Source organism: Microtus oregoni, unplaced genomic scaffold (assembly GCF_018167655.1).
Source record: "Microtus oregoni isolate MIOR12 unplaced genomic scaffold, Mior012 000002F_ref0000024, whole genome shotgun sequence".
Classification (NCBI taxonomy): domain Eukaryota; kingdom Metazoa; phylum Chordata; class Mammalia; order Rodentia; family Cricetidae; genus Microtus; species Microtus oregoni.
In genome coordinates, this window is record NW_024543061.1 from 32434584 (window position 1) to 32461910 (window position 27327).

The 27327-nt window shown below is 48.0% G+C and overlaps 1 protein-coding gene across 3 annotated transcripts; it reads right to left on the reverse strand.

Annotated features, from left to right (window-relative positions):
* Positions 1-641: 641 nt before the first annotated feature.
* Xpc (XPC complex subunit, DNA damage recognition and repair factor) lies at positions 642-27311 on the reverse strand. Of its 3 annotated transcripts, XM_041643846.1 has the most exons (16): positions 27146-27311; positions 20996-21206; positions 18965-19074; positions 17279-17399; positions 15702-15786; positions 14925-15082; positions 14368-14488; positions 12978-13067; positions 11325-12182; positions 9604-9764; positions 7520-7601; positions 4209-4343; positions 3961-4130; positions 3397-3490; positions 2563-2652; positions 642-1640 (listed from the first exon to the last, which is right to left on the reverse strand). In XM_041643846.1, exons 1-16 carry the CDS (start codon positions 27237-27239, stop codon positions 1425-1427), a joined length of 2796 nt encoding a protein of 931 aa, XP_041499780.1. In that variant the 5' UTR covers positions 27240-27311; the 3' UTR covers positions 642-1424. The 3 variants fall into 3 exon arrangements, with proteins under 3 accessions (XP_041499780.1, XP_041499785.1, XP_041499789.1); XM_041643851.1 differs by lacking the exon at positions 4209-4343; XM_041643855.1 differs by lacking the exons at positions 642-1640; positions 2563-2652 and having other exon boundaries at positions 3936-4130.
* Between the last annotated feature and the right edge of the window lie 16 nt (positions 27312-27327).

The window sequence follows — 27327 nt, forward strand, 5'->3', positions numbered from 1 at the left end:
AGCACTGGGTTTGAGTGTCACAGATCAAGTCTGCCCTACTGGCTCATGGTGTTGTATCTGTAAAATGGGGACAGAGCCTGTCACCATACACGGCTGTAATGAGTGAACAGGCTGAAGCCCAAGCGCCAAGTACACGGCACCTCTTGTTTCCTCCTGTCCGAGGCACTGCCATGCTGTTACCTGGCAGGCAAACTTTCCAAACCTAGTGTGGCACTGCCATCCCGCCTTCTCATAGCTGACCCCTGCCAGAATAGGTTACATCTCCAGAAACATGGCTATGCCTAACCAAAACCCCCCAAATGAAATCCTGTTTAGGAAGCCTGTCAGGCTCTGGTGCAGGAAGTGTGAGAATACGGTTTCCATGGTGACCTTAGTCTGTTTCTCTACCAGAGTGTCCAGTATGAGTCATAGCCCAAGTGTTTTGTTTGTTTGCCTTGGTAAGAGTGACTCAACATTTTAAAGACTCAAAGATGAAGTAATATTGAACACAGTCACACACACAAAGCTTCCTCGGCGTGTAAAAGGGGTTCCCAGCCTCCATGAAAACAATCCTGAACTTTCCCCAAGTCTCACCACATACAAGTCTCTGTTACCTAGATCCTCTTAGCTGGTTAAAACCTGAAAGAAAATGCGCAGCCAAGTGAGTTTAGGTAAATGCTTTATTTTCTGTTAAGATTTTATTAAAAGGGCTTTTTCTCCTGAGTAGATGGCATATATCAGCTAAGTAAATGTATCCAGAACTGAATAAAATGTAGTCTAACTAATCTTTTACTAAATGTTTTCATAATTCTCCCTTTGCTTTCCCTTTCTTGATTTTAGCTCGTTGTTCTAGTCTTCTGCTACTGTAAAATCAACCCCAAAATGCCTTGACAAGAGATGGCCTGCCCCTCTGACAAAAGAGCACCAGGCAGTATTGGAAACCTGACTCGGAAAAAGTAAGCATAAAAAGTAAATGCCCTGGGCCTGCAGGAGAAGAGAGCAGAGCATCCCAGGTGTGAACAGCATTAAAGAAGGGTATGTCCTCAATACTCCCATACCCGGAATTTCCCAGTGATTTCTATTTAAAAAGCAAATGTAAAAAAACAGGCAAGGCATGGTACCATATGCCTGTAGTATCAGCCCCCAGTTTAAGGCAGGGGGATTTTGAATTTGAAGCCAGCTGGGGCAACAGATAAGACTCTCCAAAACAAACTCACATTTCCAAAGATGGGAATACGAAGATCCAGGGTCAGAAAGTATCCCCCAGGAAAGTGTTCCAAACCCCAGAGTGGTTCTAGGCAGCTTCCAGCACCTCACGGGGATCTGGCTGGGCTGGCATCAGACCGATCTGCAGCACAACTTCTGCTTGGCCTGTAGTCCCCAGGCCATCAGCTGTCTGCCGTTCTCAGCAGACAAGAATTGCCCCCTGGCCTGGTGAACACTCGCTACAGCTTCTCGAATGGGAAGAGATGGGAAGCCTCTGCCGCCCGCCTCTTCCGGGTCATCTTCCGGTACTCAGGCTTCGGCTCTTCTTTAGCCTCTCGGTTTTGTGGCCAGGAGGCAGCCAGAACTCTGGCTGTTTCTGCTTGTGAGCTGGTCCCTTCCTCTTCATCAGAAGAGAGTCCACCGCCCGCATTTCCATGGGGAACTACTGCCTCACTCTGGGGGGAAGACAGTTGCAGGGGCCACAGTTAATGGTTAGCTGACTTTAAAAGGCAGCAAAGTTCCTCAGAAGAATCCAGTCTTGAGTCTGGGCCCCTTGGAAGACAGGGTGTGTGTGGTGCTGGGAGGGCCCAGGCTGCCTTACTGGCCTTCCCCAGCCTAGGAGCTCACCTGAGCCAGGGGCTAAAGTGAGAACCACAGGTGGAAAGAGGGTGCCCAGGCGTTGACAAACAGGTGTTGCCGTGCGTGTCACCTCACCCTGACACACATGCATGCTATTTCCAACCGCTCAGTGCTTAGGCCCCACCTTCAGCACTAAGGGATCTAAGGTGGTACCCGGAGTCTGGCTAGGTAAGCGGGGTGTGTGTGTGTGTCCTGGATAGAAAGGGAAGGCAGCATGTGGGTGGCCAGGAGCCAGATGAAGGGTCCATAACAGGACTCAAGAGAACACATGACTAAAGTGTCTTCAGCAGGCAAACAGGCAATGGGAAGGGAGACAGATCAGAAAGGAAAGAACATTTAGAGCACGGCCTAATGAGTCTGCCTTAGTACCCATCAGACAACTGCTCTAGGTTCTGCCTGTACAGAGATGAGAGCCCTCCCCCAACCCAGCACTATAGACAAGGACTGCAGGTGTGTCGAGTGTGCAGGCCCGAAGCTGTCACAGTACTAGGAATCCTGGAAGCCAAGAAGTGCAGACATAGAAGGCCCAACACACCTGAACTGCCTACATGGAACTCTGCAGCACATTAAACCCAGCACAGATGTCCATGTCAACAGGACACAGGACAGGACAGGAGCAGCTAGAGGAGACAGGCAGGCTTCCTAATATAAAGCCACCTATACTGTGATGTCACAGAATCTGGGCCCGTGACTTGAGTGGTAAACAGACTGCTTTGTCTACAAAGGCCCCGCGCTGACCTTGGCCCCATATCGGAGTTGCAGCCTCTCTCTGATGAGCAGTCCTCTGACCAGCAGCTTCCAGTTCCCCAGTGCCCGCTTCTCCTTTTTCTGCAGGCAGAAATAAAGGGAGGAAAGGTGAAGCCATGGCATCATCAGAGAAACGTTAAGGCAGAGCCTGACGTCCTGACATCGTCTATGCAGTTCAGCTTGGAGAGTCTTCCTGCCTGGGGAGATGCCCAGTTGTTAAAACACTTGCTGCACAAATAGAAGGACAGAGTTTCGGTCCCTAGAACTCACATAAATGCTGTGTGCATGGACAGGCCTGCCTGTAACTCCAGCTCAGAGGGTGGACACAGGATCCCCAGAGCAAGCTGTCTGCTGTCAGCGAGCTAACTCTTCCTTAGTAAGGTGGAAGAATGACCGAGGAGGATTCCAGATATTAACGTGGGGCCCCCACACACACATGCACACACCACACATACACAACACGATAAAAGGGAAACAGGATCTCCTATCACAACAAGTCTTGCTTCCAAACCAACAAGTCAGATTTAGTAAGTAAAGTCTTTTATAATCATCACTGACTGGAAGGCAGCGATCAGGTCCAGGACTTGGGCCTTCCAAGTCAGAGCTCACAGTCCCTGAGCAGGCAGGTAGGGGGCAGGACAATGGACATGGAGTGTGGGAGGAGCTGTTTCACCCAGCACGCACCCGGAGGATGCCCTCCACTAAGTTAGAGCAGCAGAAGAGCTAACACGGACTTTCCCACCTTCCGGGATGCACGAGTGGCCTGGGCAGGCACCCCAGCTGGACCTTGCCGCTCTCCTCCAAGGCCCTACCCACACCACTCACCTCCTTCTCCTTCTTTTCAATGATGGCCTGTTCATTCTCCCAAGCAGTCAGCAGCACATCTCGGAATTCCTCACAGACAACGTAGCCATCAGTTCTGTGGAGACAGTAACACAGATGAGCTCCCTCAGCTGCTACCTACTCTGCCCTTCCTCTTCCCTTGTCCAGAAGCCAGTGGCCCTTTCTGAGCACTTGGGGCCCTGATGGACATTCCTGACCAGCCAGTGACAAATGCCACCCATGCAGGAGCAGGCTTGTGGGAACCTGTGCCTCTTCCTCCACAGCCCCTGCCTAAGTGCTAGAGAGTCCTCAACCCTAGTCCCCACTTCACACAGGAGAGCTCAGGACCTAAGGAGGCTGGTCATGGTTTCCCCAGCCTGGGACCTACACTAGGGGGCAGTGCTTCAGTCTACAGTACCAGGACACTCATGGCACTGGGTCTGCTGCTTCCTGTTAGAAGCTGGGACTGATTAGAGAATAATGCTTACTTTAAACCCAGAGCCAAATCTGGAAAACAAGTGTCACCAGCCTCAGCCTCCCACCTGCCACCGAAGGCCCCTCACGCACACTGGATGGCAGTAGCCTCCATGGAAATCGAAGCCAGTGATGGCCTGCACGCAGTCGATGCCCAGCTTGCGGGCCACACGGTGCAGGTTGGGCAGGTGCATCTGGACACAGCCGATAGGCATCATGCTGGGCAGGAAGAGATACACGTTCCCAAACTCATTCCGAGGCACCTGCAGAGATGGGCATGCCAGGAAGTAGCTGGATGGAAAACAGAGCAGCCTATTCTGAACCCCCAGAGTTGTCCTTACCTTCCCATCTACGGCCACAGGGGGCTGATACTCCTCTGTCTGCCAGTGACCATAGAGGGCCAAGTCATTGTAGTCATGCAGCTGGGGCTCTGAAAGCCGGGCTTTCCGGGCACGGTTGGAGAAGCCTTTCACCATCTACTCCAGAGGAAACAGCCAGGTTGTAAGAAAGGCTTTCTGCTCTGGGCACTCGGTCCACACCAGGCACTGAGTGCTGTCAATCTGAGAGAAGTGGGCCTTCCCTAGCCAGTTCCTGCGGGGCACTACATGTTCTCAGGGCTGCCTCTTTCCTTCAGGGAGGGGAGGCTGAAACAGAAGTTCACTCTGTAGCCCAGGCTGGTCTCCAGCTCCTGATCCTCCTGCCTCAGCCTGAGTCTGGGATTACAGGAGTGCCATCATGAAATGCCTAAAGCACAGTTCATGAAGGCTTTTAAGTTTGGTCCTAAGTTCTGACTTCCATTACAGTGAAAAAGTGGCCTTAGAGATGAAGCGACTTACTAAAGGTACCATGTCTTATAGGTGACAAGAGCCAGGATCTAGCCCAGATAACTCCCTGCTCTCTGCAGAGTGGTCAACAGCTGTCTACCCTAGTGTCACCTGTGGAAAGCGGTGTCTATTCAGGACCGCCAGTGCACAACAACACCTAGCAGCCAGGACCTAGATTCTTCCTAGGGAGTTAAGGGGTGAAAGGAGAGGAGTGGCAAACAAGTCACATAACACAGACACGAGCAGAACAGGCAATGGGCTAAGGATCAGCTCCTGGGCCTGGGCACATAGGCTGTTCTAGTGTAGGGGTCACGTCAGCAAGCTTTGCTGTAAAGGGTTACATGTGGCCTCTCCCATCCTTTAATTCTTTTCCTTTTAAAAACCTTTGAGAAAACTGGCCGGGCACTGATAGTGCATGCCTTTAATCTACACTCAGGAGGCAGAGGCAGGTGAATGAGTTTGAGGCCAGCCTGGTCTACAGACAGAGCTCCAGTACAGCTCATGCTACACAGAGAAACCCTGAATAGGAAAACAACAACAACAAAAATCCCAAACGAAACAAAACAAAAAACTTCTTTGAGAAAACCACTCTTTAGATGAAGTGCCCACCAAAGGGGACACTCAGGTTTGGTATGGTCCAAGCGACATCTTGTACACCCTGTGCAAGTCTAATCCTCTAGGCATAGCCTCTCAGCCACTGCTGGGGGTCTCGGCAGACTTTTGGTTCTCACAGTCTCCTAAAGTAGCTGTTTGCTCTGGTGAGGTTTTACTTTAACTTGACATGACTTAGAGTCAACTTTAGAATTACCTTGATCAGACTCGCCCTCGGCTGTCTGAGATTGTCTTGATTGATGACTGATGTGAGAGGGCCCAGCCTACTGTGTGTGCACCATACCTGGACAGGTGGGTCTGGCTATGTAAGAAAGCTAGCCTAGCAAGCGAGCAGAGCTCCTCCATGGTTCCTGCCTTGTTCCCTCGATGCCGGACTGTGATATGGAAATGCAGGCCAAGTAAGCCGTTCCCTCCCGCAACATGCTTTTTTGATCATGGTATTTACCACAGCATCAGAAACACACTAGGCCACTGTTCATCTAGCAGTGCTCAGTGAGGTCAGTGGGCATCTCTTATGTGCCATGACAACAATGGTTGCACAGATGGGGAAGAAGCAGAGCTTGCTGACAGAGCTCAGTCTGTGTGGTAGGTGTGAGGAATCCATGGTAGAATGGGAGCAGACCACAGCAAAGCTGATCAGAGCACAGCTGGAGGGAAGGGGATTGAGGACCCCAGGACAGAGAGAACAGCTTCATCTGGGGTCTGAGCATGGTTTAAAAGGGAGGAGACAGATGCTACAGCATCAATCCTGCACCACGTGAGGCCACTGACTGAAGTGATGGGCAGCTAGGGCAGGTTTGTCACAAAGGTCACTGTGTCAACAGAGTTGTAACATAGGGAATGCATTTGATCTAGGAAGACAACTTGACTGTTGTTACTCAAGAAAGAGACACTGAGACAGGAGTCAGGATGGAGATCAGAGCAAAGGGAGAAATCTGGGGTCATTCTGTTACATGACTAATGAAGGGACTAGTCGGAACTGAGATACTGGAAGTTACACACAGAATTACAAATAAGGACTATATAAAAGTTAAATATCTCGAGTCAGGCGGTGGTGGTGCACGCCTTTAATCCCAGCACCCACGAGGCAGAGGCAGGCAAATCTCTGTGAGTTTGAGGCCAGCCTGGTCTACAAAAGTTAGTTCCAGGACAGGTTCCAAAGCTACAGAGAAACGCTGTCTTAAAAAAACAAACAAACAAAAAAACCTATCAGATATTTTTATATATTTATATACTTAAAACATATTGAAATGCTATTTAGAATATATTTAAATACTTTTTTGTGGTTTTTCTATGGATACTAAAAATTGTAACAGCCCTGGCTGTCCTGGAATTCACTTTGTAGACCAGGCTGGCCTCAAACCCATAGAAACCCATCTGCCTCTACCTCCTAGGTTTGGGGTTAAAGGCGTGTGCCACCATGCCCAGCTTTGACTACTAAAAACTGTAAATGTGTGACTTTTACTGTAATTCCACTGGCTAACACTAGTCTGGGAGGGGGAAGGCCAAAGGCAGATCCCAGCAGGCCTCTGGGTCCAGCAGACCAGCTCCATGCACTCAAGTCACTGCTGGCAGCAGCCACTATTGAAACCTGCCACTCCTTCCCACCAAGGCTCTGATCTGCCAGGGCTCTGCTATCATCTGACAAAGAGCAGTAAATGGGCATATAATGGCCACCGTGCTCTGCCATTGTGATTGAGCCAATGCCCGGAGAAATGGCTGTAACACCTTGCTTAGTGCATGGCCCTCACAGACAACTGACTTGAAGATGTCAAAGTCATATCCTGTCTGAAATCTAACTTTCTCATTTGTAAACCTGGCATTGTGATATTGATTCCTAGGGTCACTGACATGCAACAGATCACATATAAGCAAAATGCTTGGTAAACTGTCTTGCAGGGCAACCAGGCTAATAGGTTTCTCCATGAAGCAGGGCTTGTACCTCAAAAGTAACCCAGTAACCCAGTTCTAACCTGCTGGCCTTCAAGTTCATAGCATGAGTTTCCGAGCTACTTTCTGGCCTAAATTTCTTACTTGGAAAACCTATTTCCTATATATGCCTTATTAATAAATAATCTCCTCAAACCCTGCTCAAGGCAAAGAAAAGGTGGCCTTTCTGGCTGGGCACGCCTATCCAGCAGCGCTTCCTCACTACCTCTCCTCCCAGCTCTTGCTGCCAGTAAGGTCTCTCCCTGCTCCCTGCAGGTGGCTGTTACCTTGTAGGGCACTTCTCCAAGCCGCACCACTCTTGCTTGCTTCAGCCATGTGTCTTTGGAGTGCAGAGTATGCACACAATCCCTAAGGGAAGACAAAGCACACACTCAGTGTACACTGTATGGATGAAGGACCTCTGGGCCTCACCCGAGCCTGTATGTAGTTGATGTGGGCACAGCCTTGCTAATTCTCCTCCCAGGCTTTACCTCCCGCGTGGAGGAGGCCCTTCCTGCACCACACAGTGCAAAAACCCTCACCCTCGGACTGCCTGTGCCCACCTGCGGCCCTTACCCAGCTGGAGCTTTCTTCCAGAGGTTCTGTACCTAGCTCTTTGGCTGCCCTTTTCCCAGGACTGCCATCCAAAGCCTATGGTTCGAGCTCTTTCTGTGGCCTGTAGGATGAGGTGAAAGCCAGCATGAACAGGTGGCGGCATTCACCAAAGAGTAACTGCTGAGGGCTGGGGACACTGGATGTTGTGGTCAACTCAGAAGAGGACTATAGAAACTGCCTGAAGGCGCGGACAGACTGTGGTGGAGGAAGATGCATATGCAAGCAACAAATGACTCAGGGCCTGTGCTTAGGGCAGGGTCGCCCTGGTTTCACCACCCCAAGCTCAGAGACGTATCACAGGCCTACAATCCTCCACTGCCAAGCCTTCTTCAACAGACATGCCCAACACTTCTTCAGCTTGCATCGAGTCTGCAGACATCAGGAACCTGCCCCACAGCCTGAGCTTTGTTCATGTGCTTTCTACTGCTGTTTATCAAACCTGCAGCCAGTACAGCCCAGCACAGCATGGGGACTTAACCGAGGGACTCAACTCAGGCCCGCTGCAGTCCCTTTCCACCTTCCTGAGTCTCAGCAGCCTTGTGACCTGCCAGGACAAGCAGCCCATCGTCTACCTCACGGGGCTGCTGCTGAAGTAGCATTTCCTGTTAGGGTAGAGGCTCCGCCCTGCCTGCACTCCCGCCGGAGTCAGATCATATTTGACCACCCAAGGACTTCAGACAGGGAGAGAGGCAGCAGGCAGAGGCTGATGGGTGCCCCGTAGATACTCCTAAGAAACATAGCCAGGAAATGCACACAGCACTCTTAGATTGAATGGTAGCCTCCAACCATTAGGATGGCTATTACCAGTAACTTCTGGTAAGGGCAGGGACTGGCACCACTGTGTACTGCTGGGGGGAAGGTGAATGCTGTGGTCACCCCCCCCCACGCAAATTTCTGCAGTATGTAAAGCACGGACTCAACTAACACACAGCAGCATCACTCCCACAGCGGAAAGGACAGCCTGAGCATCCACTGACAAAAACAAGCAAAACGTGGCCTCTTGGGCAGGGAATACATTCAATTTTAGGGAAGGGGAAGCCAGCAAGATGACAGGGCTCAAAGCAGGACCTGTTTCCCATCAGAGGACTCCACCTCAGGCTGGATCTCTACATTTCTTTCCTGTGCCTCTTGTTTCCCATTATTTAAATTAGCAGCCCCTATGCTTTGGTCCTTACACATCAATGTTTTCAAAAATCCCATCTTTCATTTGTTTTCTACTGCTACTGCTCAAAATCTCTGCTTCTATTTTTCTCCCTCAGCTCTAAATTCTATTCATCTTTCTTCTGTTTTCACTTTGTAAATATCGTACATTTGTTTTTATTTATAGACTTTCTGGTGGCTTCTTTTGCCTGCAGTATACAAGCATACGCAGAGCACTTTTCAGCCACTCTCGAGGACACAGTTCAGCAGCACCAGGCACACTCACCGCCAGTACCCACCTCCCAGCTTGTTTATTACAGACAGGGTTTGGCATGCCTGTGAGTGTGCCCTCAACTCCTTCCTTTCTCTCCTTTGATGTATTAGAAGAGGAACACTTTTTATGGTCTTGTATTTCAACTGTCCCACATTTATATAATTTTCCCCACAGCTTCTTGCTCTTGGTCTTTCACTACATACTTTGATTTTTGAGTTCTAATTTCTTCTTCACTGTACATACATACCATGGCTCACCCCTGAGAATACTATTAAAGGAGGAGCCTATGCAATAGGTGCTAGTCCCAGGCCACCAGGAGGACAAGGAGGATGCTTCACACACCTGGAGTAGACAGCTTCTCCACGACAATACCCAAGGACTGCAGCTGTCTCAGGGTAGATTGCCTGGAATTTCAAGAGGTGGCGCTTCAGGGCATATAGAGGGTGGTTCTTATATGTGCCAATGGAAGTGGGCAAAGGCTCGTCCAGGTGCTTCGCCCGAAACTGCAAAGGCCAGAAGGACAGTGGTGAGCATGCTCCTAGACAAGGAAGAGGGTATCAATGGGCTGCTATACATGAACCCATTCTGACAACAAACGTTCCAGACCCATCAGTGACTTGGTGACATTGCCAGGCACTGTGGCCGTAATGTGTACCAGCATCAGAAAGGCACCTGTCTCCAATCCTTAGACACCTTAAACCTTAGCAGACCCAGCCCACACTACCATAAGGCCGGACCTCAGTGACATCATCATTTTATAGCAAAAGCAGGCCCGAAAGTTTTACAGCAACCACCATGCAGCTTGAGATCCACACAAGTCTTGTACGTCACTAAGAATTCTGGTTATTAGTAGGAAATTCCACTGCTTTGAAGCAAACACTGTTTCCCAAGCTCGTTTAAGCTTTCTCTTGGCATCCCTTCAAAACACTAAGGAGCTCCTACAGACTGGCACCGCTTAAGTTTCTGCCCTCAAGGATGGAGAGTGATAAGGGCATATAAGCCAAATAAACCCTTTTCTCCCCACGTTGGTTTTGGTCATTGTTTTGTCATGGCAACAGAAAGCGAACTAGAACAACCATGGAGCAACTAAGGTGGAGACAGCTGATTGGGCATCCTGACACTTCAGTTAGGTACAACGCTACCTGCAGGATTCCCACTTAGCCTGTCGCCACTGAACAGGCAACTCCACATGGGCTGCCATGTACCCCCCAAGGCACCAAATGCTGCACAACCCCATGTTCTTCCTATCCTGAGTGGATGCAAATTAACCTCTGGCCAATGTGGGCGAGTTCTCATGCAGAAATGCAGAGTTCCACCCAACACAGGACTGCTGTACACAACGACCCTTTCCTTGCTGCCAGGGTTCATTCTTGACACAGCTGCGTTACATTTTAGAAGTCTCTACTTCTGCCTTGCCTGACGTTTTGGTTGGCTATAAAGAGCGTTCTGTGTTCCAGGTCCCTCCCTTCCCAGGAGACATGTTATATTTGTGTGTATTTGTACACAAATACATGTTGTATTGAGGTGTATTTGTGAGCTATGCATGCACGTGGAAGAGGTGTGGTCACATCAGGATGAATTATTCTCTCTTCCTCAGGGGGACCACAGAGCTTGTAAAGTACCTTCAACCTCCAAACTACTAACAAGGTAATAAGCAAAGAATAGACTTCACACAGCCCTGGGTTCAAAGCCTAGCACTTGACCACCTGGCTATTGAAGCCTTTTACCATTAAAACTGGCAACACTATCACAGCAGCGTGAGCGTGGAGAGCAAGTCCACAAGCAGCTTTCCTCCACTATTCTTGTCTCTACTCCTGCTTGAGTTCCTGCATTCAAGATAGACTATGCTATAGACTGTGATGGGGATGTGCAAGTCAAATGTTGGTGTGATAATTAAATATAATCAAATAGAAAAGTACATATTTCTACGGCTAATATAAATGTATTCAGAAATATAGAACTAAACCACACTAACATTTCAATGTACTGCTGGGCATAGTTATGAGCAGAAAAGGGCAGTCTGATTGCTGCCCAATGTTGAGCCTGGGCGGCCAGTGTCTTACCTCCTGGTCTTCCTTCTTCTCCCTCTCCGTAAGCGGGCTCTGATAGGGTCTCAAGGTCTCAGTCCACCACTCAGCATCAACGCGGCACTTGCGGGTTGCGGTCATCCAGGCTGGGTCATACCTCTGAGTGACATCTCGGACCCAGCCATCACTGTCAATGCCTACAACATAGGTCGTGGGTTTGGTGGCATATCTGTAACAGGTCAAAGGCTGGCCCACGACACCGTGCACACAGTCCACACACACCCACTTTGCCTGTGGTTCACAGAACACCTCCAGCCACTGGTCTACACCAGCAGCTTTCCCATCTCTTGTCTCTTCGCCACCACTGGAAACTTTCTTGCCTCTCTTACTGCCTGAAGAGCTTGAGGATGCTGCTGGAAAGTCTGGTGGCCCACGCTGTGTCTTGGAGGCACTCTTAGACCTGGCCTTTGACCTCTGACGAACTGGGGCCCTTTTCTGCTTCCGTGGGTCGGGCTCACCATCCTCATCAGAGGAATGCTGGCCTTCTCCGCTGGAGAGTTCGAAATCAGAGCCACTGCCTGTGTCTTCACTCCCACTCTCTTTGTAAGACACCTTGGCAGTCACCCGCCGTGCCCGGGTGTGCGCACGCCTCTGGGTTTTCTGCTTGGCTTCCTCCCCCTCACTGCAGGAGGGCTTTCTCCGCTGCCTGCTGCCCACAGTGGCCTTGCTTCTCTTCCCTCCGGCATCTGCCCTGTCACTGTCCTCAGAAAAGGTTTCTTCTTGTTTGATTCTTTTGCTGGTCTTGGGTGTGTTGTGGCTTTCTGGAACTTTACTGGAAGTTTCTGAAGAGCCTCCGGGGCTCTCTAACGATGTTTCCGTGGACAATTTCTTCCCCTGAAATAGTAACAAATCTTGGTACTCCTGGGTATCATGCTGTTGTATGCCTGTAAGTCCAGTTGTGAGGTGGAGGCAGGATGATCAGGAGTTCAAAGTCATCCTCAACTACAGTGAGTCTGAGGCAAATATGAGCTACATGAGACTTTCTCTCAAAAAAACAGAGCAGGGAAGAGAAAAGGAGGGAGAGCTACATTAATTTTGCCATTCTCTGTCTTATTTGTTCCATAATTTAGCTAACTTACGATAACCAGTCTCAGGCTCAGATGACATGACATCCTTCCTCACATATTTCAAAAGGCAGAGTCCTTCACCCATCAGCCCTCCACTCTGCTAATGTGGATGGGTGACTCTCCACTCGGTTCACAGGCTAGAAAGAGCTCGGAAACCAGTCCTCTCCCGGATGACTCAGTGCACACCAAGCTCAGGCTGCTAAACACCCAGTTGTGTGTCCATCTCCTCTAACACAGGGGAGTACAAAGCAGGCTCAAAGGAGTCCAGGCGGTATGAATATCAGCTCTTAAAAATATGACATCATTAGGCTGGCAAGAGAGCTCAGTGGATAAAGGCAGCTGTTGCCAAAACTGACAACCCGAGTTCAATTCCTGGGACTCCACACGGTGGAAGAAAAGGACCAACTTCCACAGTTGTCCTCTGACTTCCACAGGTATCATGGTACATACACAAATGTAAGGTAAATATAACAACAACACAAAAAAAAAGATACTGGCCAATTTTCTCTTAAATGCATGATTTCCTCACTCTTCCTTTCTCTAGATGTCCCAAGGGCCTCACCTTTGCTACAGATGGCTTCAGTGGAATGGGCTGTAGAGACAACACCAGTCGGGTGAGCAGCTGCAGAGCCCGAAGAATCAGAAGAAATATCTACGATGACAAGAGGATATATTTGACTGGATAGTGTAATGAAGCTAACCCAGTGCACTCTGCTGCTTGGACAGGAGACAGTGGAAATCACCCCAGCCCTGGACTACCAGCCCTTGGAACACTGTTGTAAATGACACTGCAGAGACTCAGCTCACAGGAAAAGTCACTATTTTCCTAAGGATTACATGTAAATAGAAAGACTATTTCTATACTTGATAGCACCTATCACTGCTACAACTTGTCAGTCTCTTCCTGCTTACCCATCTTTTGATTGGCCTATAGTCAACAAGTGTTATAAGTGTAATTAAAAGAAAATAAAATGAAATAGTCATGGAAGGAAACACGCTAATACAAATGTCGCCAGGTCACATATTTGCTTTCTGTGTTCCACTCTCCACACTGAATCTTTTACCTGGAGGCCACAGTTCTGAGTTATTGACCCGTGAGGTTGGGAACTGCTCTCTGAGATAAGCCTTGTGGTGACAGTGATAATACAGTGCAGCAAGGTCTCCCCAGACCCTCACACTAGTTCCTGACCATTCTCATCAGTTACTACAACACCTGGTGAGAGACCCACGTGAAGACCAGAAATAAGAAGGAAGGCTGTCTCAGAGCCATGTGACCATGGAAAAGCTATTACCTGTGACTTCCTTCATCTGGACTTTTAAAAAACAACATGCACAGCAGCAGTCATGTGGTGGTGGCACACATCCCTAATTCCAACACTCAGAAGGTTGAGGCAGAAGTCATGATTCTGGGCCAGCTTGAGCTGCATAAGAGATCCTATCTGAACCAAGCAAGAGCTGAAGGAAGCAGCTCATTGGCAGAGCAAGCTTGCCACCCTCAAGTACCTGGCTCTAATCCCTGGCATTTCCCTACAAAATTGTGAAGATCACCAAAGACAGAGAAAGACCAAGAAACCATCAGAATCTGGAAGAAATTAAGGGAATCGACAACTCAGTGCAGTGGGTGTCCTTGAACAGGGAAAGGCCAGGCATTGTCTATAGTCTGGCGGGCGGCACTGCACCCAAGGCAGCTTCTCAGTTCCTTGGAGATAGGACTGGAATGAATTAGCATCTGCCACTAGCTGAGAGGTGTCCCACAACTCTAAGAAGCTGATGAGAAAAGACAATGACAATAACAGTACCTGGCATATTAAGTTCTTCAAAACCAGATCTCGGGAGGTCTAAAGAAGCCAGGTATTTGCAAAGTCCGGTCTCTGTGCAGGAAACAGGCATCCTCCAAGGATGACACCGTATTTCATTCCCGTTAATGAGCAGTGCACTAGAGAACCACTTACATAGACCAACTCCTCCTCATCCCTCGCGGAGTAAATGGCAATTCTCCTCTCCAAGGTTGTCTGCAGGCTGTCCTGCTCACTGGCTGAAAGGTCCGCATTGACTGTGAAGGTTCCAATGAACCTGGGGAGACCAAGTACTCCTTTACATAGTCCAAGGTGAAGGAAAAGTTCTAGTCTTTTACAGCCAACAAAACCAACAGCAAGTGATTCTTAGACTCACCTACCTGCATTGGCTCTTCTCAGACCAACTAGCTAAAGCTGACCATCACTGAAGACCCAACTCAGTTGCCATCTACGTGGGCACCCTTTCCAGACTGCCCACCTGAGGGAAGTACCCTGTTTCCTGCATTCCTCTGCCTCAGAACTCCTCAAACACAGTACATATGGGTTTCCTGCCAGCCCACCCTCTCTTCTAGGCAAGGGCCATCCCAAAGCTTCCTTCTCCTCAATGTTATGCTCCTTTCTGATGCTAATTGACCACTACAGAACTGGCCTGAACCAGCCCAAGAGAAACCCAACTCTATATCCTAGCTCCGGAGAACAGTAGATGGCCTTACCATTTCACCAGGTTTGAGAGGAAGACGGTGTCCCTGTGTTGAAGCGGCACCTTGGTAAAGCGAGTTGGGATGATAGAGAGGCCAATGGCTAGCAGATCTGGCTCACGGCAGATATTATTTCGATAGAAGCCACTGGCCAGCAGGCACAGCAGGTGAACCTGTGGAGGGGACAAAGGGGCCTGTGTGGAAGGACAGCTGAAGAATGCAGGGATATTGCTGCCAAGTGCAGATGTTCTGTGGACAGGAAACACTGGCTGTGCTTCTATACACAGCAGTACAAAGGCTGGCATCAGCCATATCCCACGGCTTTGTGTCTCACTCCCTCAAAGAATTCATCTGTTCAAAATTAATAACTTTTCCTCTCAACAGCAGCCCCGTTCACAGGCACACTACAGGATCTCCAGGTGAAGCGTCCTGTCACCTGGGTCTGCTGCGGTGAGGTCAGCAGGGAATGTGGGAGGGAGACAGACTGCTCAGAGCAGCAACTGGAGGCCAGGCTTGACTCTCCCTGTTTTCCACTCACCGCCCCCCCCCCCCCCCCCCCCCGCTGCTGGGCACCCCACCCTAACTCCCGCCCTCTAACCTCTCCCTTCACCAACCTACTGCAATGACAGTAAAGCTGTCTACTCTCTCCCACATCCACATAAACTCTCCACCTCCTGCCCTCAGCAGATCTTTCTTCTCCACCTCCTGTAAGCCTGGCCTCCAGGGTGGCACCTAACTTCACACAGGCCTGTCACCTCTGGACCCGCTCTTCCTGGTCCTCCTCGCCATCACCTTGTGCATGTTCTCCTGTACTTCTTTATTGAAGCGCTTCAGCATCCTCCGCAGGTACGTCTCCAGCTCCATCTTTATCTTCTCACTGAAACACAGTGAGAGACCCAGGACTGAAGCTGGAAACCACAACCCCTCACCATGGCACGGGAGTCGCCCGCCCTGTTCCCTATACAAGGCTGTGCCACTCAGTCAAATCAGCAAGTGGCCACCATCTACTCCTTCTCTATTGGGAGAGAAGTCATGAGTGAGTGCTGTCCTGAGTAAATGTGTGCTGTTGATATGGGCATGGTCATGGCCCCAGACTCACGGGAAAATGGCAAAGCCACCCCCTGCCCACGAGACTCAAAGAAATGGCAAAGGCTTCACTTTCCTCGGGGTGTTACATAACATCCTTATTCCTATGGATGTTAATAGTGTAAGCAGAAAATGCCCACCATCGCTCTCTATCATGTTTACAGCCTGAAGACAGCTCCCCTACAGAGACTGCTCCTACTGAGATAACCTAAACCTGCTCCCTTGATCCAGCTGTACACTATAAACCCTGCCACCTTGTTTATTTCTATGTAACAGCCCCGCCTCCCTGTTCAACTCTACGTACTAAAGACACTGAGCTTTTGGAGGATTGCGCTTTCTCTGTTCAAGATCCTAGACCACCTGACTAGCTTTTGTCCACATGTCTGTCTTTTCTTCATTTCTTTCTTACTCCAGTCTGGTCTGTCCCTGGAGTCATGCTGGATGCAACACTTCCCACCTGCAAACTGCTCACAGGACCCTAGGCAGCCCCTGGATGCAGTGTTTCCATGTGTAAACCCACTCTTGGACATTGTGCAGCCCATCTACCAACCCCTCCCAGCATGCTATGCCTTACCCACAGGTCTCAAGCTCCCTTCCTTCAGAATCCTAACCTAACTGACTTTCTCCTCAAACTACCACACTGACGCTAAATTATTATTATTATTATTATTATTATTATTTTTACTGACGCTAAATTAAAGGCATTTACATGACTGTTCTGCAAAATCTTTCACCTGGGGCCCATTGATCTGCAGGAAAACCTTGCACTTTCTGAAAGACACAATGTCTCGCTCCTCCCTGACTAATAACATCAGAGTGGTCCTCAGTAGTTAGCGTGTATGCTCCATTTTCCTAGGTCATCAGAGGCTACAGAGGAACTCTGCACCCTAGGAAGGGTGGGTGCTTCTCCACAGTGGGCGCCATCTCAGTCTTGTAGTGGTATGTGGTAGGGAAGGTGTGAGTACCATGTCAGCCAATAGGGATTCAGGTCTTGGATCCTTCACTCACTGGTTAAGTGGCTCCTGGATTGTCACTTAAGCTCTCTGAGCCTCTTATTTATAAACCTGCTCAGAGGGTCAGGTAAACTGAGAGACAAACAAAATGCTCAGTCCTTGCCATGCACCTCCATCTCTCACCCAGACACCCAGATGTCTCCTTTCAGTCCTTCACGCAAACCCAGGCTCTCCCCTGTGGCTTCAGACCACTCTTGACATGCAAAGGCTTTCTCCATGCACCTGCTGTCTACTTTCAGGACAAGAGCAAAGAAGAAGGGCACAGCCTACCTTTTCTTACGTGCCTTCGCCTGCTCCGGTGTTTCAATTTCTATCTCCACTGCCTTCACAGGCAGGACAGACTGAGAGGTGGCAGAATTCTCTCCCATGTCCAGCACAGGCTCAGCAAGTTCTATCAACAGTAATTTTAAAAGTTAATAATAATAATTGGGACTGGAAAGATGGCTCAGTGGTTTAGAGCACTGGCTGTAGAGGACCCAGGTTCAATTGCCAGCACCCACATGGTAGTTCAAACCATCTGTAATTCCAGTTCCAGGGGATTCAACACCCTCTTCTGGTCTCCACGAGCAGCAGGCACATCGTGTACAGACATATATGCAGGCCAAACACTTATACACATAAGTTAAAGTGAATAATAGCTAATACATGGAACAATATCAAGGTTCTGCTGGGAAAAAAAACAAAACCACGAAGAGACAGGTAAGCCCCAATTGTTTATCTGATAAAACTAGAAAATTCTAAAAAGAGGCCAGAACTTTTCAAAGCAGGCATTGCTCTACAAAGCCAAAGAGGAAAGAAGGAAAAAGAAAGTGTTAAGTATGGCGGCATATATCTATAGTCCAGCACTCAGCAGGGAGACCATAGGTCCTACGTCCCAGGTCAGCCTGGACTGCACAGCCAGTTCAATAGTAGAGACCTTACCTGAAAACAAGGGCCAGGGGCTGGCAAGATGGCATGCATCCTGTTGACCTGACTTTGGGCTGGATCCCACAAGGTAGTAGAAAAGGACTCATGAGACTTGTTCTCTGAGCTACATAAACATCTCACACTCACACACATACACTTGAAAACAAAGACAAAAAAAGGGACAGGAGTGACAGTTCTGTGGCAGAACACCTTCCTGGTATTCCTAAAGGTTTAATCTCTAGCACCAGAAGTAATTAATAAAGGTAGTACATGGTAGGGGGACTTTAGACTAATTAAAAAAAAAGCTACAAATGAGTAATTTCTAATCTGGACCTAGATTAGAAAAAAAGCAAACAACAGAGCTATAAAGGGTTTTATAACAACTGAGGGTTGTTTTTCAGTTTTTGGGTGTGATGAGGTTGCTCTGCCAGATAAGACAGTGCTATCTTCTTGGGAAAAGAATGCTACAGGATTTCTGAAACTCATTTTCAAATAGTTACAGAGAGAAAGACAACATTAAATATAAAGGACCAGTTTTACAGACTTCTCTCATTGCTTGGTAAATCTGAGCCTTGTCCAAATAAAATGCCGAGGGCGCGGGCATGGCCCACAGAAGGAAGCAGGGACTAACGTTAGCTACCACTCTCACGGTGTGGACTTGGGACTCGGGCACCTGCAGACTTCCTCCTCAAATCCTGCAGCCTGACTGGGGACCATTCATCCGCAAACAGTTTACAGAACGTTGCCAGTAAAGAAACATGCCTCAGACAAGCAAAGAGCTTGCCCTCACAGCTATGCGGGGTCAGGACTGTGCAACTCTTCCCAGCTGCACGCTTCCTCCAGCACTGTCTGTTTAGTTTCCTTATCAAAGTCACTAGAGGGAAAAAACACAAGCTTCCTTGCTAACCCAAGGAATTTTGTCAGAAGAAGTCCTGATTGCAACTGTATTTCTTATCTTTGTTTCAAAGAAAAATAACAAGATGGCAGCACTGACTGGCTCCAAACAGCAAACAGACTCCAGCAGTTTGGGAAACAAGATAGACACGTTACCTTCCACCTCCTCCCAGTCATCCTCACTGCCCTCATCTTCATCACTGTCTTTGTCCACCACCTCTCTCTTTGGATGTTTCTTTGCCTTCTTGGGGTCACCCGGAGACTCCCTGTATGGATCAAAGATGCAGAGGCTCACATATCCTGGTGTCACACCCAGGATACGCAGAATCTACAGGATTTCTTTTCCTGTTGACTGCTGCAATCATATCCATGGTGATAATGGACAGCCGGCTCTCAGAGTCCTAAGCTATGCGGTGGGAAGAGCTCAAGTATAAGGTTACTCTGCTACAAGGCAAGACCTCTGTTTTTAAAACAAATCCAGAACTTATTAACTCACAATCCATGTGGGGGGAAAAATGCTGTGCCTTGAAATGGTAAGGGCAAAATTAAAGCCAGAGTCACAGGAGTCTCAGAAAGCTGAGGTAACTGTACACACATGCACATAGCTAGAGGCCAGAAGAAGAGAGTTTCACATCAGCCGAGTGGCCTGTGAACCCACTCAGAGAATGCTTTTCTACCGATATGTAGCCCAAGGACACTGAAGCTGGCACAGCTCAAACAGGATAAGTAAGGTGTGATCACACATGGACCCATAACCAGGATCAGACTGGGCAGCTGCTAGTAGGGGAAACCAATGCAGATAAGCAGCTAACTAGACAGCAGCATACAAGGTAAACAGTTGCTAGAATGTTGACATATTTCTGCAGATTCCTGTATAAATCCCGTCTGCAGTTCTGTGTAAACATTATGATACTTGGTATCAAGAGGAAAAACAGCCAAGATTTTAGCACAGGCATTTAAAATGGCCTCAGTCTTGAGCTCCAATAACATTTTTGGTTTCGTTTGTTACTTTTTCTCAATGTCATGGCAACAAAATTTCTCCCATGTCAAAGAGTAGAAATACTTCTAAACTACAGGCTGGACCAGTCAACCCTCAGGTAAGAGGAAAGGGGCTCCCGACCGTTTCTTGGTAGCTCTTGACCTATCTTTGTGTGGATATCCCCAGAGATGGAATTCAACACCTGAGTGGGCACAACCAGGAAGCGTATGAACCACGGAGAATCTGTCTGCTTCCCCTTGCTCTTCCGTTGGCTCACTACTGCCCTCTGCTGGAATGTAATCCCATCATGGACAACAGGTTAGATTGATTTAGAAGCAAAGGAACCCTTCCCAGTTTTCCTCTATTCAACTGCCCATCAGCTTGCTGAGGCTGGATAATGAACTAGTCTCAAGTTCACTGTCCCTCATACTGAAATATGAATATTCACCTACCACAAAGGCCCTCAGTAAACTACAGGCTCAGCCCCAGATGCCACAGGCCCTATGAACACAAATGAAGCTCACAGTTCTGGCTGAGACTAGAGAGGAGTGGTCACCCTAGAGGGTAGCAAACCTGGGTACACGGCATTGTTATAACTGTCATCTGGCAGACATACCATACTCTTCAGCAGCAGCAGGACACAGAGCAGAAAAGACCAAGAACTTGTGGAAACTAGAGCTGATGGCCTCAGAAAGCATCAGAAGGGACAAAAGGACTCCAGGTAGAGGGGAACAAGAGCACAACACAGGGGACAGGGCCTGGAAGTGCAGCTCAGCGGTTAGTGCTTGCTTACAACACAGGAGGCCTCGGGTCTGATCACCCAAACTATGAAGAAATAAAATAAACAAAACTAAGGGCAGCAAAGGACAAGAATGTGCCCAATGAAGGTTCAAAGTCCAGTTAGGCAGCAGTTGCCAGTGCCAAACACCAGGATGGCAGGAAGTCTCTTACCTCTCTATTGAGTATCTATGAAGTTGAAAGAGCACTGGACCAAGAATCAGGAACCCTGAATTCTGTGCCTGAGTATGCTATTAGTTAGCACTCTGTGAGCTGCCACTGAACTCACCAGAAAACTGAGATCTCCAGCTCCTGCTTGCTGGTCTGGCTCTCTCTGGAAATGCTTCTTCCCACATTCCCTCAGAGAGCGAAGGACACCTGCCATTATCCTCGACTCTCTGACGGGAACGCCCCATGCCTAGCTATCTCACCTGAAATCGTCCCCGTGGTCTCCATCGCTGAGGGCTTCCTCCTTCGGAGCCTTGAGATTCTTGGATTTAGCAGTGGCTTTGGTCGCTTTCTTTTTTGCAGGACCCTTTCCGGGGTCTCCTGGATCATTGCAGCCTCTCTTCCTCTTTCCTTGGGAAACTTTGGAGACAAGGCACTTCTTCGGGGGTTTCTGTTTCTCATCTTCAAAGTCATCTAGGTAACAACACAGAGCAAGAGGAGGTCGGGGAAAGGGGAGCAGTGTGACTTATGGGCAAGGGTCCCCACCACCACATCTGTCATCCATCCCCTGTTCACCATCCTGTGTCTAGGCAGCACACAGTGCTCAGCTTTCTCTATGGTCACAATAAAAACCAAAGATGAAATGCAGAGCCCCGTGTACGGGAGGGAAGCGCTACCACCAAGCTACACTACCAGAAGACTTTCTTATTCTACTTCTCCTAAAACAGCAACCTCCCTATGACTAAAACTCTGAATTCCAATCTCAAAGGAAATGTAAGGGGAAATACTGGAATCTACACCTTTGCTCATCAACCACCTGCCAAGACCTAGTAGAACCTACTACTCTCAGGGGAGATGCTTCCAGCTCACAAACCTCTTTGCATCTTTTACTATTCTGTTCCTGCCATATTCGAAATCGAACTTTGCTCAAAGAGCACTGCAATGTAACCTAGATGGAGCTTCTATACCAATCGCCTTAGCAGACTCGAGAGTTAGAACAGGACTGTGATGTTTTTAAACTACTTGCTATCATTACCAGTGTTTAGATACCAAAAGGTTTTCGATTTCTGAAATATCTGTATTAACTTTACAGGTTGAAATGATCAATAAATCCAAAGGAGAAACAAAGCTTTCCCACAAATCTGCTTCAATGGACTTTGGGAAGTAACATTAATCAGCTTTGATTAAGGCTGGTGGTGGTGGCGCACGCCTTTAATCCTGTACCCAGGAGCAGAGGCAGGCGGATCTCTCTGAGTTTGAGGCCAGCCTTGTCTACAGAGTGAGTTCTAAGACTGCCAGAGCTACACAGAGAAACCCTGTCTCAAAAAAAGGAGAAAAAAGAAGAAGACAACTCCAAAACGGAGTGCAGAATTAAGCTGAAATATCAAATTAATGCATTCCTGTTATTCATGGTCTGTTTTGATGACTCTCTGGGCATGTATTCATATTCTCAGAAAAGGTAGTTTTGCATGGATTGTAATTTAATTCAACTAAAAGTCACATTAAACAAATAATTGTTTTTATGCTAGGTAAATCACTAATTCTTGTGTCCTTTTTTTTTTTTTTAAGATTTCAAAGACAGGGTCTAAAAATTCTCCTGCCTCAGCAATATCCATGTTTTAAACACTTTGATTACAATAACGAACAAAACGCTGAGAAAACAGTTCCTGGGCACCCACAAACTTGCCCTTTGAAGGGCAGAGGGGCTGCTTCTGTGTTTCGGGAAAGTGGAGGATGTAAAGGGAATAGAATTCGATGATGCTTATTGTTTCTATTTCTGTGACAAAACACTACTGCCAAAGCAACTCGGGGAGGAAAGGGTTTATTGGGCTACACCTCCACCAGCACTGTATGTCCCTGAGGGAAGTCAGGACAGGAACTCAAACAGGGCAGAAACCTGGAGGCCCAGGAGCTGATGGAGAGGCTATGGAGAATGCTGCTTTATGGCTTGCTCCCCATGGCTTGATCAGCTTGCTTTCTTACAGAAGGATCACTGGACAGGGAGGGCACCAACCACAGTGGGAGGGCATCAATCATTAAGAAAATTCCTTACAGCTCTGTCTACAACTGGATCAAATGGAGGCATTTTTTAAATCAAGGTTCCCTCCTCTCTGATGACTTTAGCTTGTGTCAATCTGATATAAAACCATCCAGCACACTTATAGTTATCAAATTTTCCCCAAACTCTGAAAATCCTGGGGAACACGGTGGTATTTACCTATGATCCAAGCACTAAGAGAATGAGGAAGGATATTGCCAAAAGTCATAGGCCAGTCTGGGCAACAAAACAAGAACCTGTCTCAAAAAATGAACCAACCAAACCAAACCACAATACCCTGAATATCCTACCATGAAATGATTAACTCACCCTATGAAATGTAACTTTTTGTTGTTGTTGCTAAGGCGGATGTGGGGAACCCTCAAGTCTACAGTAACTGTGCAGCAGACAGATCTATTGGACTATCATCGAGAAGTGTATACGCACTCTCTACTTAGACTAACCTGTTTTTACACAGCTACGGGGACATCTGTCCTTTGGATAAGCCACTGTCAATTCTGTAAAAATCTTGTGAAATTATGGCATTTCTCCCTTCTCTAGTCTCCCAGCAGTGTATAAACCTGACTTTTCCTGTAGGGCAACTGGATACTTTCCCACACCGTCAAGCCATGGTGTGAAAAGGATTCAGTCAAGACCTTGTTCTCATAGCCAAAAACTACATAAAAATATTTCCCCACAAACTTTCTTTACTGGCAGTCGTCACTGATAAGGAGCTTCATACATGCTGTTCTAACAGCAGACTCAAGAAGATGTAATCTTCCAGTCTTCTGCTATGACTTAACAGGCAGATAAACATTCTATATTTACCCTTTACCTTGGTTTTAACTAACATAGGATCATAACCCAGGAAATTAACTGTATTATACAGGAAAAATGCCTGAGTTGCTAAAACTAGCTTCAGAGAGAAAACTTCTCACCTGGGCACCCTGCTGCAGTCAAAAGCAGGATCCCCAGAAGAGATTCCATTTAACTCAACCAGCTAGATGCTCATGCAAATCAAGGCCGCAGGTTAGTTGCAGGGAATGTCACAGCCAAGCCAAGCCTCCCCGCCTCCCCCCCCCCCCCCCAGATATAAGGTGCCTCCTCACCAGATCCACCGGTACTGCCTATGGATTGTTAACTTGTCTGAAACTGAACGCTTTGTGGAAATCACCTCTTTTTTTACCCCTTTTAACCCTTATGCCTGATGCCTTGTCCTTATACCTTATGCCTCTATGCTTCTTCTTTTCACTTTCATCGTCCCCCAGGGAATAAAGAAATATGCAGGAAAAACGTGCCTAAGTCGGTTAATTCATTCTACTCCTCAGATCCCGCTCCCAAGCCAGTCTTCACTTATTATAGAAGTTCAATTCCGAACCCCGAGAGAGCGCTGAGGCTGGTACTCGGTAGCTCTACCTTGATAGGCAGGGTCTTGGCATATAGCCTTGACTGGCCTCGAACCTATACAAACCAGTCTGGCCTCAAACTCACAGAGAACCACCTGCCTCTGCCTCCTGAGTGCTCTGACCAAATGTGCACCACCATGCCTGGTTTAATTAAATCATTTTTAAGACAAAGGAAAAAAGGCATAGCAATGATGTTCATCACGAAACACTGTTTTGGCTGAGTGTGAAAAAGCACCGACAGCAAGGAAATGAAGGAAATGTACCACTATTCTGCGCTAGTAATCCCTAGAGGGCAGGAATAGGTGGCTTTTCCGTAGTCTCTGCTGTTTATGTTTTGCATGATGCAGGGGAGTAGGGAAGTCTCTCAACATATCTCCAGAATAGTTTCCAAAATTAAAAGTTATCTAGCACACCTAATCAGTCTCCTTGAGCTCCATGTCATTTAAGAATTACCACTGAGGCAGTTGGCCTTTAATCCCAGCACTTGGGAGGCAGAGGCAGGTGGATCTCTGTGAGTTCGAGGCCAGCTTGGTCTATAAGAACTAGTTCCAGGACAGGCTCCAAAGCTACAGAAAAACCCTGTCTCAAAACACAAAACAAAACAAAACAAGAAGGAGGAGGAGGAGGAGGAGGAGGAGGAGGAGGAGGAGGAGGAGGAGGAGGAGGAGGAGGAGAAGGAGGAGAAGGAGAAGGAGAAGGAGAAGGAGAAGGAGAAGGAGAAGGAGAAGGAGGAGAAGAAGAAGAAGAAGAAGAAGGAAAGAATGAATTACCACGGTGGCTTCCTTATTGAGCTACTGAGACATAACTTCCCAAGGCATTTAGGATGAATTCAAATTCCTTAGTTTTATCTTCAGGCCGAGGTCCCTGTCCTGCAATCGCCTCAATTTCCACCACTCACCTCTTCATACTGTGTCTAGCCAGGAGTCTTTAAGCATCCTGTTTTGCATAGGACGCCCCCACTTACCACTACCTGACTTCCTGTGAAGAGCTCAAAATTACAAACAGTAACCGACTACAGTACTTGGATACCAATACTGCCTCTTCCCCAGACCCATGGCAGTCTGATTTTAGAGCAACTATATTTACTCATCACCATGTGAATTTACTTTTCTTGTTTTTCTTTCTCTCTGTTTAAATCTTGTCATGTTGACCTTATTTGCCTCCCCCAAAGAGTATCAGCATCCTAATAGCAGGGCCCTTGCCTGCTTCTTTTACTAGTACTAACAGCAGTGGCTGGAAATCACTGAAAACATAGAGAAACTAATGAATTTCTCAATGAAGACATTAACACAGAGAAAAAGAGAACATGACGAGGAGCCTGCTCAGCAGCAAGCTGGGAGACGATGTTCTTCATTCCCAACCATCAAAAAGAGCCAAGCCCCATCTTCATTTGCATGCACAGGCGTACTCCTCAAATCTGTGTAGAAACTACCTGACTGGCGGACGCCACACAGCAGATACTCAAGAAATGTTCTAAACGAGCACATGAACAAGGTGAAGCTTAAGAGTGGAGTAAGCGAACTCCTCTGAAGTTTAGGAAATACTATTTCCTAGTAGACAATGAATGTTTTTGCAGGACAAAAGATATGGCTCAGCAGTTAAAAGCAGTTGATGCTCCTCCAAGAGGAGCCATGAATTTCCAACATCCAAAGGGGAGCTCACAACCTTTTGTAACTCCAGTTCTGGGGGATCCAACACCCCCAACTATCTAGTCGCTGCAGGCACGGGCCACACATGGTGCACAGACACGCATGCAAGCAAACACCCATATGCATAAAAAAATAATGTAAACTTTTTTTCAGGGATGAAAACAAGAGGAAGAAGAAAATAGGATAAGGAGGGAAATGAGCCTTGTTTTTATGACACTCACATTTTACTCAAACAATCAGAAATGAAGATCACTGAGATCTCATTCTCTAGAAAGAGAGGCTGAAAGGGCAGTAATTGATTCTGTGTTGAGGGTAACTAGACACGACTACTTTAAGATGATCATGGAGTGTCTCAGACCTCAAGTAGAGAAGAAATTAGCCCCAGCAACTGTCACGAAGAACATTCTACACTAAAGAAACACCAAAGGCCAAGCCTCCAGAACAATAAACAGTATACCTGAAGAACAGAAATGTGTTCACTAAGAGCCAGGCGTGCTGGCATCTGTAATCCCTATGATCAACAGGTTGAGAGGGAGAGATCCAGAACTCCAGGCCAGACTGCTGTTTAAAATAAATGGGAGGAAGTCAAAATAAGAGTATCTGGAGAGAAGACATGCTAAGTGAGGTAGATGCTATACATGGAGGGCACAAGTCCATGAAGGTTTTAGGTAAGAAGAACGAGGCATGTGAGGTTTTGTTCTTGTTCTACATCATCGGGGCTGCAGTAAGGAGACCCGATGCAGAGGGGAGGCCAGAAGAGGCAACTTCACCTACTCAACAGAAGCACAACATGGACAGGATATCGAGCTATGAAATAAAAAGATTGGGGACAGATTTCGGTGATTCCAAAGCGGAACTGAACTTGCCGACGAACTGGAAGTTTAGAAGAGGAGGGTTTTAATAGGTGGGTAAGGTTGATTCATTGAGATGGGACAACCGGGGAAAGGGTATGTTTAAGGGAGAAACTGTAGTTTTTGCTTTGTTCGAGACCAAGGTAAGAAGCGCATCCCAAACCTGGGGCCGGGCTTACAGTGGATGCAACTTGGAAAGTGATTCTCGCACTACAAGGTCTCCCTCGGTCCTAGTTTTGGTATCTCTACGGCACCGGGAAACTGCGAAGCTTTCCTGCTCGGCCCTCAACACTTGCCAAGAGGCTGGACTTGGCCCTAGGGGGTTACGGTGGGGTCAGGGCTGACTGTGGAGGCCTTTGGGCGCCGCGCATCCGGCCCGTGGAGACCTAGCCGCAGACACAGATCCGCCCCGTCGCCCGCCCTAGACTCCGCCACCATCGTTTTGCACGCCGCAGACTCGGTCTCTCACCCGCTTCTCTCTCCTCGTGCCGGGCTGCTTTGTTGTCCTCGGCTTCCCGGCCGCGCCCCCGCCGCCTTCCACCTGCACGGCGCTTTCGAGCCATGCTGCCCAGCAGCGTCACTCCTGACTCCCGCGTAGAACTGCTGCGAGTCACTGCGTGCTCATTCCGCCCCGAGGTGGGCCGTGTCTGG

Coding starts and splice junctions, on each gene's coding strand:
- Xpc (XM_041643846.1), bottom strand. CDS start 27,239: ATGGCTCGAAAGCGCCGTGCAGGTGGAAGGCGGCGGGGGCGCGGCCGG. Junction 17,400..18,964: donor TGACTGGGAGGAGGTGGAAG/GTAACGTGTCTA, acceptor TACTGTTGATAG/AACTTGCTGAGCCTGTGCTG. Junction 14,489..14,924: donor CTCTCAAACCTGGTGAAATG/GTAAGGCCATCT, acceptor TGGTCTCCCCAG/GTTCATTGGAACCTTCACAG.